The 13,441-nt window shown below is 41.3% G+C and overlaps 1 protein-coding gene across 1 annotated transcript in view; it reads right to left on the bottom strand.

The window, feature by feature from the left end:
• ADAMTSL1 (ADAMTS like 1) overlaps window positions 1-13,441 on the bottom strand; it is a 4,128,157-nt gene that overhangs the window by 2,757,285 nt on the left and 1,357,431 nt on the right. The window contains exon 5 of the mRNA XM_044061207.1: window positions 11,833-11,959. Within this exon, the coding sequence (XP_043917142.1) occupies window positions 11,833-11,959 (127 nt within the window). The remainder of the gene's footprint in view (window positions 1-11,832; window positions 11,960-13,441) is intronic.

Genomic DNA, 13,441 nt, shown 5'->3' with positions numbered 1-13,441 from the left:
AGATGGCCCTTTGCAACAGCTAAGTGTGTGAGCATGCCCAGTGCCATTGTGTAGATGGACGCACAGTACATTCCACACTGCGCCCCTCCGTGATTAGACTCCGTGTGCATGCAAGTTGGCCCTTTGCAACAGCTAAGTGTGTGAGCATGCCCAGTACGCCGTTGTGTAGATGGACGCACAGTACATTCCACACTGCGCCCCTCCATGATTAGACTCCGTGTGCATGCAAGATGGCCCTTTGCAACTGCTAAGTGTGTGAGCATGCCCAGTACGCCGTTGTGTAGATGGACACAGTACATTCCACACTGCGCCCTTCTGTGATTAGACTCCGTGTGCATGAAAGTTGGCCCTTTGCAACAGCTAAGTGTGTGAGCATGCCCAGTACACCATTGTGTAGATGGACACACAGTACATTCCAAACAGACGTGTGATACTAAGCATGTGGGCATGGCCATTGACATCCTGTATAGCCATGGTGGTCGTCCAGGCACCAGATGTCCAATTTTAATGTCACGATGGATGCCTACATTGAACACACTTGTTGCTCTCTCGAAGGGTGTACTGTCTGTGGCGCATCCCGTATCTATTCAGTGTTGTTGTGCTCCGTAGATATTTAGTTGGCCCGTTGACAGCACTGGCGTGTTTGTGTACGTCTACCTTGGGACGGTAATATGCTTTCAGACTGCTCACTCTCTAAACATTCCCTATCGGCGTCTTTGCCTTTGCGGATGATGTCACCCACCTAGAAGTATGCCTCTGGGAGTGCTGTGTTCAGTAATCTCGGTAGCACGTTCTGTAAATGCGTAATGCTGCAGTGTGTTAGAGTAGGTAGGTGTGTGTTCAACTCCCGGCCTTTCCAAGTATGTGTGTGTGTGTGTGTGTGTGTGTGTGTGTGTGTGTGTGTGTGTGTGTGTTTCCAGCTGCCTGGGGACACAGTAATGCTTTTAGATGCCTCACAACACATACATTCCCTATCGGCGTCTTTGCAATTGCGGATGATGTCACCCACCTAGACGTATGCCTCTGGGAGTGCTGTGTTCAGTAATCTCGGTAGCGCGTTCTGTAAATGCGTAATGCTGTAGTGTGTTAGAGTAGGTAGGTGTGTGTTCAACTCCCGGCCCTTCCAAGTGTGTGTGTGTGTGTTTCCAGCTGCATGGGGACACAGTAAAGCTTTTAGATGCCTCACAACACATACATTCCCTATTGGCGTCTTTGCCTTTGCGGATGATGTCACCCACCTAGAAGTATGCCTCTGGGAGTGCTGTGTTCAGTAGTCTCGGTAGCACGTTCTGTAAATGCATCATGCTGTAGTGTGATAGGGTAGTTAGGTGTAAGTTCGATTCCCAGGCCTGCCAGATGTGTGTGTGTGTGTGTGTGTGTGTGTGTGTGTGTGTGTGTGTGTGTGTGTGTGTGTGTGCATGCTCCCGTCCGCCTGTGGACTCAGGTTATGCTTTTAGACGCTTCGCAACACAGATGTATCCTGCTGACGTCTTTGTCTTTGCGGATGTTGACACACACCTAGTAGAATGCCTGTGTGTCTGCTGTGTTTAGTAATCTTGGTAGCGTGTTCTGTAAATGCATCATGCTGTAGTGTGATAGGGTAGTCATGTGTAGGTTCGATTACCAGCCCTGCCACATGTGTGTGTGTGTATATGTCTGTATCTCTCTCTCTCTCTATATATACATATATATATTTATATATATATATATATATATATATATATAAAATCTATTTTCTGCCCATAAATTTGCATAGCTTTCACATACCAATGGGGTATGTTGCAACTCCCAACATTGTCCATGCAATGTCCATGTTATGAGCGGTGTTACACGCTCTTACAGGCGTTTGCTGTATATCTTGGCAGACATCTATCCTTGCTGTACTCTCGCTGTACTCGTACATGCTTCATGTATCATGGCCTAGTTTTGATGTGTGTATGTCTATTTGTGCTGTGTGCATGGCTCTGGGTATGTCCCACTATCATCATTTGTAAAGGTGACAGCCCTATAGGTTCTTCATGTAGACTGCTGTGTCATTTGACATGTCAGCACATACCTGCGGACAGTACTGCACGTCCTACTGCTGCGCATTTCATACCTTCTGCGTTATCTTGCAGTCGATATTGCCGTTTCCTCACACATAGATCTGTTTCTGTTCATACCACTCCACCTCCTAGAGCAAGTTGCTGGACAAGGTCTTATCTGATAGTGGGACACATAGGGGCAGTATTGACATGTTGCTCTTACAAACGTAGATAGTTGACACAATAATAGGTTTTGCATTAGTATGGCTTTTCTGTCGGATTTGGTGTCTTACTCACATGTTTGTCATTATTTCATGTCTTCAGTTATCATGAAAGTGCCAGAATGTTACTGTTGTTATGTGGAACACACCAAACATATGAGGCAGAACTCTGCACATTCTGCGTAAATCTGTACAGTTGCGGAGTATGTGTCTGTAACAAAATATCAACTTTCTGACACCAATACACACACTGTATGGCGGCATCACAGGCCACATGCCATTACATTTATATTGCAGGACACACCCACCCAGACAGTTGTATTCCTCACACAGGCCAACAGCTGCTTATCCACACTAATTGGTCTATCATGTACCGTATGTGTGTGCGAGTATTTGCTTTCCGTCAGTGGCAGAGCTCACGTACGTGTCTGGGGGACTGGACATTGTTACGGTGACACTGCATGACACCCTGAGGGACACATTACGTTTGTGTCTATTAACCTTCCACATTGACATTCACAGGGCATACGTTGTCATTCACATTTGTCGGAGTACATGCATGTGTCTTGTACATGTTTTCTCATTTGTCCTGATGTCTTTCTTCTCACCTGTCCACCTAGTATCACTAGTTCTGTACATGTATTTTGGACAGGTTACCTTCATACCCTAACCTGTACACATTATGGGTAAACGCCTGACGTTTGACCTTGTTACATTTGTCATAGTGATGTGCCTTTCTGGTAAATTGCTGGCAAGGCATTACGGACTGTGCGGTAGATAATAGTGACTGACATTTCCATTACATGATTAGTAACACTCATAACATCCATATTCATGGGTACGCCAGTATTCTCACAACGTTCTGACTTTGTCTGGGGTATATCTAATATAGTCCCTATTGGTATTTCATGTACTATGCCTTAGTGCAGCTGTGTTATTCTGACAGTTTGCCAGTTATGGGTACCATCTTGGTCGTACACATGTCTATCCATGATAATCGCCTACATGACACTGATATAGGGCCCTACATATTGCCAAAATGGTTTCCGCAATATCCAGTGGATGGTTTGCCCCATTATTGAGAATATAGGTGTGTGTTATACCCACATCACTCCCATGGGGCGGGCCTACGAAATCCCTGCCAAACACCTAGGCCCATTTCTGCATACCCATGAATGCCATACCTGACAACCCTCTACAGTACCCATTACACATGTTTAATGTGTGCGGTACTGAAGTGTGGAGACACTTATATGCACTCCCCACTCTCCGGATATCAGTTAAATGCGTCATACATTCTATCGACACATGTGTCGTCACCCTTGCACCTGATACTGTTGCATGTACAGCTATTTCGTATTTGCTGCGGTCACTTCTTTTGTGTCAATGTCGGTTGACACTACGTAAGATTCAATTTTTGGAGTCCTGCAATGGACATCTATCTGCATGTTTAAAGTGTAGAACTTGCTGGACTGTCACTTTCTGGCCAATGGTTTGAAATGCTGCGGTTTATTCACCTTTCCTGCATGTCTGTTTGTCTACCCATATTAGATATAAAGTCACCTATTTATGTACATATGTCTTATCTACGGGACATAAGTCTGTTGTGTATACATATATACATGTACAATCCTCATTTCATAACTTGCTTTGGTTTATGTCTGTGGATTATGTGTATACACATATATCTATATCCATACCATACCTTTCCACTATACAGATTGTCGCAGAGTGTACAGCTGCTTTCCCCTTTATCTTCGCTGTGTTTTAAATAAAACCTGTGTCTATCTGGCAATGTCGTGGCATTTCATTTGAGACTTACAGTGGGGATTTCTGGCAAGCAGTTCAGGTTACGACTGCATACCCTTCAGAGAATCCATGCTACTGACACACTCGTTATTTTATCCACTTTCTATGTTTGTTCTGGCACATATCTGGTGTTTGTCCCTATCTGTACCGGTAGTTTGCATGGCTTTGTCCGGTTTCATACTTTACGAGGTTAACAGGTTTGAGCCATGTATAACTAACATGGGGGAAACAGCATTCATTTACTATGCTGTGAGCGGATCACACACGCACAGACGCACTTGCATTTCCTTATTGTGGGTTACGCGCAGGTGCGCATGCATATCCTTATTGTGGGTTACATATGTTTACTAAGTCTTTGTGCTTACGTGGGCTTTATTACTTGTGACAGTACCAGTAATTATCTGTAATACGGTTGACGGACGTTTGCGAAACACATGTTCACCTTTGCATATTTAACTGTCTGTACAGCACAGACGCATTCATTACACTTTCACATTATATGTGCTGTAGTCGTTACTCAACCGGGACTGCATTCACGTTGGACGGATGCTGTAACCACTATACGTTTGGTGTTCTGACTCATTTATATGCATACCCATAGTACATAGCTACATTAACATATGCCTCACAGCTTCACTTACGTCACAGGCATCCATTCTCCTGCTGGGAAAAATGCGGTACATGTTACACATTCCCTATTCCCTACTGCTCTTGACCCACGCTGCATATTTCATCACTGCAGGGATATTCAGAACCCAAAGGCTTATAGTCCTGACACATACAGGTCTTTAATTGTCAGGGTGTTCATGTGGTGATCTGGGTTTAGGCTTGTCCTCCTGGTGAACGGAACTGCCCTGACCATGTTCAAATGTCAGACAAAGCACATGGACAGGGTTTGTCCATTTTAAACATTTAATCTGTGTTTACAGACACAGGTGTTTGGGCACCTGTCAGCAGCTTATGATGTTGGCAATACATAATATAGATGGGGCGGTTACGATACATAATCCACGGTGAGTGCTGTTCCCATTCACATTTGACTATTTCCTGTATTCATTCTTACGAGGGTTATTATTTTGCACATGACTTAACTATGAATTAACTACGGGTATGCAGTAGTACAGTCAACATATGTGACGGCTTGTTACAGTATATATGTACGAACCTCTGTAATACTGGGGACTACCCCACATCCTTCACAACATTTCCTGCTTATGTACATACTATTATTCCGTGAACTTTCGAAGCTTGTGAGAGCAGTAATTACATCTGTCCCTATTTGTCCACCCATCTTTTTAGGCTTTGTCCAGCTTTTGTTGCTGTAATAGGCTGAGAGGTGGTGTCAGTATGTGATTGAGTTGAATATATATTGTCGATAATTCAGTGGGGAGTTCCTCTTTGCGAGGGGAGGTCCCACTTTGGACAGTTGTGTACTGTGATGACACCTAAGACATGGCAAATGTCCTGTGAGTTTAAGACAATAATATATATCTTCATTTCTGTACTAGTTGCATGATACAGGTATTCTGTATCTGGTACACATAACTATTATTTGGGATAGCATAAGCTATTTAAATGCTATGGAATTAGCTTTTATCTTGGCATACACGTGTAATTCTGTACTTTGCACAGGCCGGGGGGTATGTTTTATCCTGCAAATTCTCACATTTCTACAAGGGATGTCCCACCTTGGCCATCTGAACAGGTGGCAACCCTAGTGGGGTGACCTGCATGGTGGACAGCTGTTCCATCCTGCGTAGTATGAATTGCATGTCTGTGTAGAACTGAACAGTACCGTGACTACACATACATGTTTTGTCCAGATGTGTACAGTAATGGACACCATGGCGTGCAAACAACTCTGAGGTTTCAACAGGTTACTTATCCCACGCGGGATGTACACACATTTTGACGGAACATTAATGCTCGGGTATTTGGATTTACATACCTGTGATGGGATGTTTACAAACGTGGGATACACATTTGCAATCCTGACACTGCCTAGGACGATACTTCCTACTACATATGGGGAATACTCGCTATGTATAGGTGTACGGATGCGCAAGGCTGGTAGCTGGATTTGGTGGACATTCGGACATGGGTGCGGATTATGTGCTGTACAGGGGTTGTTGCGTATTGCATTTGCATGCATGGGTTCTGCTTTTGGATATCCCGGTTCCGCATATGGCATCCTATACGTTCATGTGTATAGCACATTTTAATATACATATGTTTGTGTGTGTTTGGTATACAATTTGGACTGTCAGGTTTCTTTATGGTTGTTATATAGCCACAACTGCCCAGCTGTGTACTATCACTACCACTGTGGGACTGCTGGTGACCATATCCTAGGGGCTAGATGTGTGTATTGGTGGCGCGCTGACATGATGCGCTTCACTTCCACTGGGTATAACTTCTGACAGTGCAGTACATTACGGACACACGATTTTAAATATCATTTGTTCCATGGACGGTAACTCATATTATGTTGCGTGCATTTCTGTTTGGTTCTCCATTTTGTGTGGCGGGGAACTGTCTTGCATGCTTTGCATACGTTTCATTATCCACGGACAATGATAGGTGCGATTACTATTGCAGGCAGGCTATAATATTCAGCAGTTTAGGTTGCTCATCGCCAGCCGACATTGACACGCCTCGGCAGCTTAGTAACGCCCCATGCACTCGCGCACGTGTCCTATGCACATGGATGTGGTAGCGGCGCACCTTCATTAATATGCATACGGCGCTACTACACCATTTATACGCCGCACGGCCGGTGCAGGCCTTACACCGGCCTTGCGCCGAGCTTCATGAATCCGGGGGATTGCGTTGTATCAATGTTTCATTTGTTATGATTTCTGTTTGACTACCTTATTTGTTTGCCTGTATGGGTTATAAACTACTAATGAAGCTACTCTCCTTGTGCCATAACTGAAATGGGATTCTAGTGCTCAGATGGACTTTCCTGGTAAACAAATGCAAATAAATTCTGCAACAACAGATACTGTCAATAAAGCCATAGCTAGCAAGTACAAGCTCAGGAGTTCCTGGTAGTATTATAGCAACCTGAAACAGAAAGAAACAGCAGAGAGATTAGTCAGCAGTAAAGCTATTACATCCTGAATGAACAATAAGGAGCAGTGTGCTGAATCATTCAGCTAGCTTGGTTGCCACAACATCCAACTGTACAACAACAGTCAGAACCGAGACAAATCCACAGCTGGTAAATATGCCACAGCAGTAGATTATATAAAGAATGGGTGGCCACGGTGGTGCAGTGGTTAGCGTTGCTGCCTCACAGCAAGAGGTTCTCCGGTTTGATTCTCGGCTGGGGTGCCTTCTATGTAGAGTCTGCATGTCCTCCCTGTGGTCGCGTGGGTTTCCTCTGGGTGTTCTGGTTTCCTCCCACATCCCAAAGATGTGCAGTAGGTAGATTGGACACTCTAAATTGGCCCAAGGTGTGAGTGTATGCATGTGTGTGCCTTCTGTGGAAGGTTGGGCGCCGGGCTGGCAACTCAACACCGTAAAACTCCACTGCCAATCATGAGCAGACAGATGATCCGCTGTGGCGACCCCTAACTGGGAAAAAGCCGAAAAAAGAAGTAGATTATATAAAGAGCAGAGGCAAAAAACAATAGCATGGCTTGGATACCATAGCAGCAGAACATACAACAACACAAGTAGCATGCAATGGAATTCAGGAACAATATCATTCTGCACTTCACCAGTTGCAACTCACTACTATAGTGACTGTGTGAATGGTTGCCATCATCTGAGGAGATTACTAGCCTAGTAGAGAGCAGATGTACATTGCCAGACCTTCTTATTTATCATATGCACACGCACACCTAGAGACACTTAGGATCACCAATTCAACTACTGAACATGGGGGGGCTGAAACCTGAGTACCCAGATAAAACCCCATATAAACCCTATGCAAGATATGTGGATTCCAAACAAAAGGCACTCTGTTCAAGAACTGAACTGGAGAACCTCTTGCTACAAGGTGTCAATGCTACTCATTGCATTACAGTGCCACCTGTAACAACAAAGCAATGATAACACAAGCATTTTTAATCAGTTGGCTATACAGCAAAAATAAGATCCAATAATAACGAGTTTTAAAATAACAATAACATCCAGTTATATAAAAACAATACACCCTAGCTATATTATGTCTAGAAATATTAAACTGCGTACGACTGACAGTCCGGTGCAGCAGACATATTTATCACAAGATATTAAGGAGATCAACAAAAGGCCCACAGAAGTACAAACCATGCATCACATTTCAGGGATCAGGAAAAAATATTGTTGTAGCACACAAATTTAAAGGACTATCAATGGGAAAAGTTACTTCTGGCTGTATCACCTAAGAGGACAGCACTTGTAACTTACAACAACACCTAGTGGGAGTAGGTTGTGCTGTTGGTAAGAATAACTCTCAGTCACATGCCTCCCCTGCTGTGCTTGAGGCAGCACTTCCAACATGTTAGGGGACTGTTCTTCAGGTATAATCTGGTATCTCAGCTCAAGCTGAGTTGTGTGTGTGTCTGACAGGACCATGCAGCTGAGTGAGAACATCCAACACAACGTGTTTAATGAAAGAGAGCACAAAGGGCAATTAAAATTCACACTGCATGGTGTTCAACAGCAATTTTATCCAGAATCAACAGCAACAGCTCATCCATTATCAAGGGAATAACCAGTTTAAAATTTAGTCTCTAACTCCAGTAGGATACCAATGTCTTAAAAGGGAAATACAATATAAATGCTTCTAAAGTCTCTTGGATCCTCATTAAAGCTGTGCCTGAAATAGCTCCCCAGTTTCAGTTCATCTCCTCAATCACATCTGCCAAATATGCATGAGGTGAAAAAACTCATCTGGATATATGCAGTACTTTAAAGTCAGTGCACTCTGCATCTGCTAATGTCTTAGTATCTCTAGATAAAAATGAGATTAACCTGTTTCACACTAATAGTTAAAACTGTTAATCTTTCAACGTCAGATTTTCAAAATATGAATTCATTGTTATCCTTTTTAAATTTGTTATACTGAAAGAAACTGTCATATTTCGCAAGGAATCCTATATTGAAAGTTTAGCTTGTTTCTGCATCTGCATTAATCTTACTGTCTTGTACCTCCACAATGTCTTATACCCAGCTGATACATTATCTGTGAGTTTGTACCTTTCCTCACAAAATGGAAAAATCATTGAACGTTTTACTGTGACTTTGTCCCTTTCTTCACACTGATGTAACTGTGGAGTTTGTTATGTTATGTAAGTGTGTGTGTGTGTGTGTGTGTGTGTGTAATAGGCACAGTTACCCTCCACACAAAAAGAAATCACTTTTGATGAAATGACATGCAGCCTTTTGTTAACAGATGATGCATTTATACAGGGCTTAGCTTTTTTCTCTCGGAGGAATTTTGTTTCCCCGCCCTTTCCTTTCTCTAATGTTATTGCGAATGACGACTGCATCTTTCTAGTTTCCTTTAATCCTGACACTGAATACACAGGATGTTAAAAAGGGCATGTTTGCCATAACACAAAGCTTTTACACATGGTATTGTTGTGTAAAGTTCTTATACCAGATTGTCAATTTATTAAAATGAACAATTTATTAAAATGAAATTGTTTTTGTTAAAATAATGCATCAAAAACTGATCAGGTTTGTGGTGACTTTAAAATAGTTTGAGTGAATTTCAATATATTTACAATTTCTGCATTTGCTAAATGTCACTTAACTGATACATGGCTAAACATCCTAGCTCTATCAGTTAAAAATGTTTACAACTTAGTAAAGGCTATGACAATCACACACTTAAAATACATTTAAATTGTAAGAAAATCAAGCGGTTTTACAAACACTGAACTCTGTAAGCAAATGATTTTAAGGTATATCTGCCTTTCCTTGCTTCTACTTTTTCAGGTTGTGAGTTATTATTTGTTTATATGTAACTTTTCTATTTATTTAAACATCAGTTATAGTAAGTGTGATTGTTTATGTGTAATCAAGTTTTGTTTAATACTTTTTATGAATTCAAGAAAAATTATTAAAAAAGCAGAAAGGAAGAGAGGGAGGCAGAGAGAGAGAGATAGTGTGCACATTTATAACTGCTAAAGAAAACAACGGTCTCATCCTTAAAGAACAGGTAAAGTTGGTAGGAGGCTTTCATCTTACAAGCAAAATTGTTTGTTAAAACTACAAACAATGCTTATTTTTCTAGTGTGCCTTTGCATGTACAATAAGAGTGTGATAATCATAAACACAGAATCTAATAAAAACGTAATATTTTTTTTCCAATTTAAAGTTTAGGGCTCAATTCTGAATCTGTTTGGTGCAGTGTTGTGTTTGTTAGGGAGTTATTTTTAGCAGTGCATGGAAACTATTTTATACTCAGACAAGCCTCTGATCACTTCTTCTTGTCCATTCTAAGCACCTTATTATACAAGACTATTTAGAATAATCCCATCAGAAAATCAAAAATGTCAATCAAAGATTTCAGCAGAGAAACATTTTCCTTTAAGAGAATGAGAGATCTGTGCAGCTTCAGCCTCATCGTAAAACAAATATTCTACATCAGTGCGTTAATGTACAGATGATGCCCAGTAAAAAACAAGTCCTCCTCATCACAGCAGCGTATTAGGATGCCATCAAGCTTGGAAAGACAAAAATCAAACAGCTGCCATTTTTTATGCTCACTAAATGTGGCTTACTTCAAACAGTAAATAAATTAAAACAAGTAACACAAATGTGTAAAAGAAACTGGTAGAACCAGCCCTGACTGCAAAAGGCCATCCATCAACTCACATAAGCAGTATGATATTGTACGCTCTAGCATTACTGTCTGACTTTAATCCAATGTCGTTTGGCAGCAAATAAAACATGCTCAGAAAAAAAACATGAACAGAACTATGCAGCACAATCAGGAATAGTTAGAAGGCATGGAGAGTTGCAATGCCTTGCATTGTATAATTTTTGTTTTTGTAATTTATTTGATGAAAATGAGCCATCTGGGGTGTATTTATTCTCAACAAATTGGATATAAGTGCTCTGTGTGTGTGTGTGTGTGTGTGTGTGTATACATCAAATACTTACACAGCTTATATTTTGGATGTAAAATACTTTCACCACCAACAGTTACATATGGTACAGCAAGTATGAAACATTAGCTGGCTGATCTTTTTTGTTAAAATATATAAAAATATAGTAATTAAAAAAACAACAACCAACAAAAAAACAAATATGAAAGAATTTAATAGATAACCAATACTCTAAGAGCAATAATGCCTTCCAGGATGGGCATTCTCAAGGGATTAACATCCTTCCAGTGTGTGAAGGCCCTAAGCCTGTGACATTGGGCCTCACAAATGACTGGGCATACTTCAATTTCGTGATAATCCCCACCCTTTCAGGCATTAATTCTTGCAAACCAAACACACCAGAACAGAGTCATCTCATTCTATGAATGATGCAAATTAGAATCATATAGAACAAGTTTGCCTGACTGCCTAAGGTAACTCCAAGCTGTTACGCATATTGCATTCTAAAAACAGTAAAAGATTCATTGTCCATGTATGGCTATTTAGAATATTGATATTACATTAATCAGTTAATGAATAGTGTAAATGACATTGCACTGTTTCATAAAACATAAAATATACTATAATACAATTTTCTGGCATGCACAGTAAAATATGGATACATTTCAAAAAATTTCTGACATTCACAGATTGAAAGCTATGGCTGAAAATGTCCAGGGGAAGTCTTACTTTTGTGAGATCCAGGCTGAGGCTTGTATTGTCCTCTAACGAGCCTGCATGTAGAGCCATCTCCATTGCAAAGTCCACAGTTGTCCTCTTTAGCAGTGCTTCCTAATTCGTGGTCACAGCCAACGATCTAAGATGAAGACAAAGAACAAAAAAGCTGAGTAATATCCACTAAAACAGAGTCTGCCTTTAAGACTTATGAAACGAAGTGCATAGCTGTTTGCTCTCTGGGTGACTGAAATAAGCAAGAAAGAGGGTCAGCCAAGTGTTTATCAGCTGTCATGGATTGTTTAATTCATAAGCAAATTCACAATCATAATTGTTTAAAACAGTTTATTTTTACACTGAAAGCTATTTACACAAAAGTCAGTGTTGCTTAACTAGTAGTTGGGCTCAGGAATCCTAGGTGAATATGCTTACAATTTATTTACAGCAAAAATTGCAGGCCAGATGATGTTGTCGTTGTCTTTCGTTTTTTCCCCGGTTAGGGGTCGCCACAGCGGAACTCCGGTGCGCTAATGATTGGCAGTTGATTTTCGCGAACGCCGAGGTGCCAGTTCGACGTTCAACCTTCATCGAAGGCACGCCCATTTACGCATGTCTTTCGAATGCCCACCCAACCGCGGGGAGGACATGCAGACTCCACACAGAAGGCTTTCCCCGCACTCCAGCCGAGAATCGAACGAGAGAACCTCTTGCTGTGAGGCAACAACGCATAATGATGAAGTGGCAATACATTCTTATTTGTTTGTACATTGATATATAATTACACATAGTCATTATGCCACAATTTATTCACACAGCATTTCAGTGATGGGAAGAGGAAGAAAAACAGGTAATACTGCTTTTCCTAAACACTATCATATTACAGTTTTCACATACACACACACACAAGGATACTTGACGAATGACAGCATGAACCATTTAAATATTGTTGCAGGTAAAAGTGAAAAATATCTTTGATACTGACATATTCTATTACCAAAAAGCTATTATGATGCAAAATACGAAATAGTAACTTCTGCTCACATTTTGGCAAGCAACCTTGTCTGTCTGTGTGTTGCACCTTTCTGTGCTTTTCATCAGCACTGTTGCTTCTAATACTGATGTCAGCATCACTACCTTCTGCTCTTTGGATGACTTGAAGTCCTTATCAGACTAGACGATCATGCAAGTGAAAGTATTAATGTTAGTAAGGAGCTTGGATAGAGAATGGAGCTGTACTTGTTTAGAGAAATCTTGAATTACTACACGTGAGCTGCACATTCATTCTTCACCTCATTCATCTAAACTATGGGTACGTAAAAATAATTAATGTTATGAGATGGATACAATGAATAAAAAATTTCTGATAACTTATGTGGGGCACTGCCTGCCTTGATAGTATAGAGGGAAAAAGCCTCAACTATGACCCATGCCACCGAGTACAATTAGTAGCTGAAGAAATTGATGACACAGGTAGGGAGGATTGGCATGTCTGTCGTGTGAGGGGTAATAGATGTGTGGATTCAGATGAGGCACTGGAAAAACAGTGGAGGCCAGAAAGATATGGGGCTGTTTTCCGTGGTGGAGCAGGGCCTTTACTGAGACATCTGAAAATGTGTGGACAATA

This window comes from Protopterus annectens, chromosome 2.part0 (assembly GCF_019279795.1).
Source record: "Protopterus annectens isolate FY-2018-M chromosome 2.part0, PAN1.0, whole genome shotgun sequence".
NCBI lineage: Eukaryota > Metazoa > Chordata > Ceratodontiformes > Protopteridae > Protopterus > Protopterus annectens.
This window is presented reverse-complemented; position numbering and strand designations above follow the sequence as displayed.